The sequence below is a fragment of the Phoenix dactylifera genome, unplaced genomic scaffold, assembly GCF_009389715.1.
Source record: "Phoenix dactylifera cultivar Barhee BC4 unplaced genomic scaffold, palm_55x_up_171113_PBpolish2nd_filt_p 000804F, whole genome shotgun sequence".
Classification (NCBI taxonomy): domain Eukaryota; kingdom Viridiplantae; phylum Streptophyta; class Magnoliopsida; order Arecales; family Arecaceae; genus Phoenix; species Phoenix dactylifera.
The window spans coordinates 135-6,276 of NW_024068171.1; the positions used below are offsets into that span (position 1 = coordinate 135).

Sequence of the window (6,142 nt, forward strand, 5' to 3'; positions counted from 1 at the left end):
TATTTCATCTACTTAGATGAAAACATCAGCTCTGCAAGATCCCCACATAAACATCATACACAACCGCAACAAAGCCGGTAAACCCAGCAGCGCAGGAATGGGTTCACACTCCAAAGTTTATTATTAGTTCAAGAACATTTTTTCTAAAAAAATCAAAGGAAATCCGATAATCAAATAAAGAACGACAAAGTAAATCCCGAGCCGCAACACATGAGTTCTGATCACTTCGCAGAACACTAGCAGCACTTTATCCCAAGATTCATCGACAAGGATTCTAGACACGGACATCTCCCATTCATCATAATCCGGAGAAAAAATCTCAAAGAACTCATCAAGAATCATCCAGAACAGTGGAAAGATCCGACCCAAGAACTCCAAGTCCAGTTGCCCTAATCTAATCAAAGAATCACCGAATTCTTATAGCAATCAATACAAGAACATTGATCAAAACATCAAACACCATATCATAAAGCAAAAGCGAGAAGAAATGCACCAGAATGCAAGATCCTAATCGAAGTCCAGTAGAATGAAAGATCCCCGCTAGACCTCCGAGACGTTGACAAGGGTTTCTTCGGTCGTCGGAGAAGCGAGGATCGTTCTCGGCCTCCTCCGCTTCTCCATCGAAGAGAGAGAGAAAGAGAGTGGGAGGGGATTCTTCTGAGACTTTACACCGGACAAAATATAAAAGCCGAGAACGAGGTGCTAAAAATCAAAATATCTTGACAATCCAAAGATTCCAGAAAGAAATAGTTCACTAAGTTCAGGTCATATATCTCATCTACTCGGATTAAAACATCATGATGTCTCTTACCCGGCAGATAGCTGCGGCAAGAGGGGCCGGGAGATCTAGGGCTACATCATGCCGGGGGCAGGAGCACCGACATCGCGGATGGGGCCAACGAGAACTGGATAGGCCTGGACGAGGGGGGCGGGGGGATGGCGAGGCCGCTGCTAGGGCCTGAGAGAGCGGCGGAGGCGGCATGGGCCTTGGCGTGCGACTCGTCTGGGGGATGAGGCTGATGGTGCGGCGGCCCTCGCGCTCCAGGGTTCTTTGGTTTTTGAATGTCGGAGGGCGAGTTGGAGACGGAGGGATGGATGAAAATAAAAGACTCGGCGAAGTGGGATCTAGTTCGGTGCGTGCAAAAAGTAAGATTTGGATCCAACCTAGAACCTGCAATAAAATATTATGACACGGATGGATAAGATAACTTAAAAATATAATTTTACAAACATAATGATAAATTAGAAATAATTATATACCATGCATAATTAATTTTTTTTTTTCAAAAGTTGTAGGGTATGCATTAGAATTTAATATAAGTGAAGAAAATAAAAAATAAACTTTTGAGAGTTGATATTAATTATGCCTGAACCCTGAACCCCGAACCCTCAACCCTCAACCCTCAACCCCTAAACCCCAAAACCCAAAACCCAAACCCCAAAAGTTTATTAAATCCGAAACCCTCAACCCGAAACCCTAAACCCGAAATCCGAAACCCGAAACCCTAAACCTTAAACCCTTAAACCTAAACACTTAAACCCTAAAACCCTAAACCCTAAAATCCTAAACCCTAAACCCCAAACCCCGACCTCGGAAACCCCGACCACGGAAACCCCGAACCCCAAAACCCCGAAATCCGAAACCTCGAACCCCCGAACCCCGAAACCCCGAAACCCCGAACCTCGAACCCCGAACCCAAAATTCCGAAACTCCGAAACCCCAAACCCGAAATCCCAAACCCCAAACCCCAAACCCCAAACCCGAAATCCGAAACCCTAAACCCCAAATCCCCAAACCCCAAATCCCCAAACCCCAAACCCCTAAAACCCCAAACCCCTCAAACCCCAAACCCCAAACCCCTAAACCCTAAACCCTAAACCCAAGACCCTAAAACCTAAAACCTAAACCCTAAAACCTAACACCTAAACCCTAAGACCTAAGACCTAAGACCTAAGACCTAAGCCCTAAGACCTAAGACCTAAGACCTAAGCCCTAAGACCTAAGACCTAAGCCCTAAGCCCTAAGCCCTAAGCTCTAAGCCCTAAGCCCTAAGCCCTAAGCCCTAAGCCTTAAACCCCCTAAAACCTAAAACCTAAACCCTAAACCCTAAACCCCCTAAAAAACCTAAACCCTAAACCCTCTAAAAAACCTAAACCCTAAACCCTCTAAAAACCCTAAACCCTAAACCCTCTAAAAACCCTAAACCCTAAACCCTCTAAATACCCTAAACCCTAAACCCTAAACCCTAAGCCCTAAATACATAACCCTAGAGACAAAAATGTATATATATGTCTTCTTTGGCTTAAGTAGTGACATCCTGGGGTCGTATAAACATTACACTAGTGATAATTCTCGTTATTAATTCATGTCTTAGGTTTTCAATTTTATTAGGACTCTTGAAAAATGTCTCTATACGTGGCAAAAATGCAAGATTCTGACCAATAATTGCCTCTTAGGTTATCGATATGTAGTTCCCCTACATTTTATGAAGGCAAATGGCTAAAGATGGTTCTACTTTTCACTTTTCTCATTAGCATATCTAAATCTTTTCATCTCTCCGATCTCCCTCCCTCCCCTGCCTTCTATGCATGTACTATTATTATTTCTTAATCTTCTAATCTGGCGCATGATTTTGATTTTGTAATTTTGTTTGGATCATAACTTGATAACAAATTCTTTGTTGTACATATTGTATATCAAGGATATATGTATATTCATGCTTGGATGTAGTTGATCATCTTAGTTATGTGAATGATTCTCTCCCTAGATGCTCAAATCAGAGAAATCAAAGCTTACCTTCAATTGTTCTTTTTGTTTTCTTCCCTTTTTCCCCTTTTGTTATGTGAAAATTCTTCAAGATGCAGCCATGTATAGAGATGAATTAAAGATTGTGGCTCCACACTCTCTCCTTACATATTTCAGTGATGCTACTACTTTGGTAAGTTCCTAGTTTATCTGTGCAGTCTTTTGGATGACTTGAGTTAGCCATGTATGACTTCCATTTCCATCATCCCTTATCTTTGTTTTGAGGGTCACTCTATCTATGACTGTGGACAAGGAATGCTGAGCCGGTCTACACCAGCTGGTTCAGCCCGTACCGAATCGGTCCGGCCTCTGATCGGATCAGTTCAGGCATAGAAAATGGTTCTGGCCCCATCCGATTCAGCTAGAACTCGGTGCGAACCAATCGGTTCCCACCAAGTCCGATTAGATTTGCCACGGCGCACCGCGCGCGTTGTGGCATGTTTGGCCACAGCGTGCCGCGCTGTGACATATTTTGGCGATCGATTTGGTCTGGTCCGAACTGGTCCGAGCGCCGATTGATATAACACTCGATACTGGTTCAGCAATCCTTAACTGTGGATGCTTACATTATTATGGAGCACAATTAATAGTTACTTTGCAGAATCTAAATAGGACTTTGCTCTTTTTTTTTGAAGATTTTTTCTAATTCTGTTTCTTCCAGGTAACCTTTTCTCTGAAAGCATTATTATGCAAATTTTGCCAATGGTAATCACACACATGCATGTGCGTTGCTACATTCTTTGTTTGCCATATTCATCAAATTAGTTTCTTTCTCATCAGAAGTATGCATGATTTATGCCAAGCAAAAATATTCTGAAAATGTAAATCATGTATAATTCTAATATGTGCAAAACTAAAGGCTGCTTTTTATATTTCGAATAACAGTCTTAGAAGCTATAACTTGAAGGATGGCAAGTTTTGTCTCAGTGCCCATTATTAGCAAAAAAACAAAATCAAAACTTTTTTGCAAAGAAGCACCAAGAATTTGTTCTGCTGAATTTTTTTGTTATGCTAATGTTGGAATCACTAGTCAAATTTTGATGCATTATAATAATGCATTTAACACTCTTTCTTCTATACGGCTGATGTGTATCTTGGACAATCCATAAATGGGCTGAAAGGAGGTTTTAATTGATTATCAAGGTGAAACTGTAAAAGTTGTGTATTACATTGAAATAATTTAAGTAGCAAAGGATGGGATAAGGTGGTCTTCGTGATTGGTTTAGACCACAACTTATGACCCGGTCTTCTAAGTAAAGCAGGTCAACTACTAGACATTCCAAATATATTAAAGGTCATGTTTAGGTGATGGAAGCAAATGGATTAAAAGGAATGTTAAGGTGCTGGGCCTGGTGATATTTTTAAATTCTTAGTCCAGTGATCAAGGAAATGAGCCTGATTGCTTGTCTTGGTTCTTAATATCAAAAAGATATGGTTCTGTAGAAATTTAGTAATCTTTTTAGACTTTTATCTTTGCATCATGGGAATTTTATTGCTGGTGCGCATTGTACTGATTATGTCAAATATTTAAAACTGGTGGCTACTTTGGTTACACTACTGTTGTGGTTCAAATTTGGCCCAAGAGTGACCATGCCGGAAGAGTCGAAAGAGCTGCCGATTGGGGCGGTGAAAGCAAAAATCCTAAAACCCTCGGGCTAAATCCTAAAATCCTAAATTTTAAAATTCTAAAATCCTAAAATCCGAAACCCCTAAACTCTAAAAATTCAAACTTCTAAAACTCCAAATTCTAAACTCTAAACCCTAAGCCCTAAACATTTCAATCCTAAATCCCAAATCCTGAAACTCTTAAATCCTAAAACTCTAATTCCGAATCCAAAACCTCCAACCCCAAAACTCAAACCCTAAACTCCTAATAATAATCTAGAATGTGAAATAATTTGGTAATCAAAATCAACTTTACAAAAGTGAAGAATTCCTAGTCTGTTCTAATCACTCTGACATATGCAAAATTACACAGAGTAATCAACACAAATGATCTTATTTGACCGATAAATAAAGAAACAGAAATTAAAAAAAAAAAAAGAAGAAGAAGAAAGGGAAGAAAACGAGAGTGCGTACTCTGATAACCACTATTGCTGTGGCTGCTGCAGGTTGTGAGGAGGTTGCTGCTGCCGCTGCAGGTTTGGCGGTGGTGGGGGCGGCATCCAAGGTCTCGGCGGGGCAAACACCGGGACCGCTCCACCAGGCGGTGGCGGCGGAGGAATCCCGCGCCTGGCGGGTGGAGGAGCCCCCATCCCGGGCCTCTGCGGTGGTGGGGGGCCGTGCATCATCTGAGGGGGTTGCAGGCCCACAGGGCGCTTCCCGAACTGGGGTGGGGGCACGGGGAAGGGCGCGGGCGGGGCCACGGGAGACGGGAAGCCGCGCACCTGAGGGGGGCAGACGTCCTGCGGGTAGGAGACGGGCGGGGCAGAGAGCTGCGGCACGGGGGGCCGGGAGATCTGGGGCTGCATCATGCCAGGGGCTGGGCCACCGACCCCGCGGACGGGGCTGGCAAGACCTGGCTGGGCCTGGACGAGGGGGGCGGTGGGGACGCCGCGGCCGGCGCCGAGGCCGATTCCGGGGCCTGCGAGGGCGGTGGAAGCGGCGTGGGCCTTGGCGCGGGACTCATCCGCGGGAGAGCGGCCCTCGACGGTCATGGAGACGACCTCCTCGCCGCGGAGGAGGACGAGGCCAAGGGTGCGGCGGTCCTCGCACTCCTCTCCTCCTTTCTTGGCGTTGGGCCCGGATGAAGAGGGGGCAGCTTGCGGAACTCCTCGCAGTCGCCGAGGACGAGGTTCATGTGGCGGTCGAAGGCCATGAACTTGCCCACCAGCTGCCGGCCGTCCTGGATCGTCACCCGCATCCGCTAGTTGACGTACTGCAGCGTCTTCGAACCCTTCGACATCGACATCTTGGATCGTCTCTCTCGTTCCGCCAGGGTTTTTTGGTTTTTGAATGTCGGAGGGAGAGTCGGACTCGGAGGGACGCATGAAAGAAATAGAATCAGCGTAGTTTCATGAGGCTTTTGAATGTCTGAGCGCTCTCCGGTTCAAAATTCAAAATTTAAAATTCAGAATTTAGAATTTAGGATTTAAAATTTAAAATTTTAGGGTTTAGAATTTTAGAGTTTAGAATTGTACCTGTTAAAAAAAAATTATATTCATTTTTTGTTTAAAAAAATTATATTCATTTTTTTGTTTAAAAAAAATATATTCATTTTTTGTTTAAAAAAATTATATTCATTTGTTTTGTTTTTTGTTCTAAATAGATATAGAAATGCAAATAGATCGGATGAGACTAGATCATGAGTGATCTCGATCTAACTCGGTTTCTTGT

At 43.7% G+C, this 6,142-nt stretch overlaps 1 protein-coding gene across 1 annotated transcript; it reads right to left on the minus strand.

Annotated features, from left to right (window-relative positions):
* Positions 1-552: 552 nt before the first annotated feature.
* Positions 553-5,817, minus strand: LOC103696482 (small nuclear ribonucleoprotein-associated protein B'-like). The gene is made up of 2 exons (XM_039120435.1): positions 4,886-5,817; positions 553-1,171 (listed from the first exon to the last, which is right to left on the minus strand). The coding sequence occupies exon 1, from the start codon at positions 5,794-5,796 to the stop codon at positions 4,897-4,899; it is 900 nt and encodes a 299-aa protein (XP_038976363.1). The 5' UTR covers positions 5,797-5,817; the 3' UTR covers positions 553-1,171; positions 4,886-4,896.
* Between the last annotated feature and the right edge of the window lie 325 nt (positions 5,818-6,142).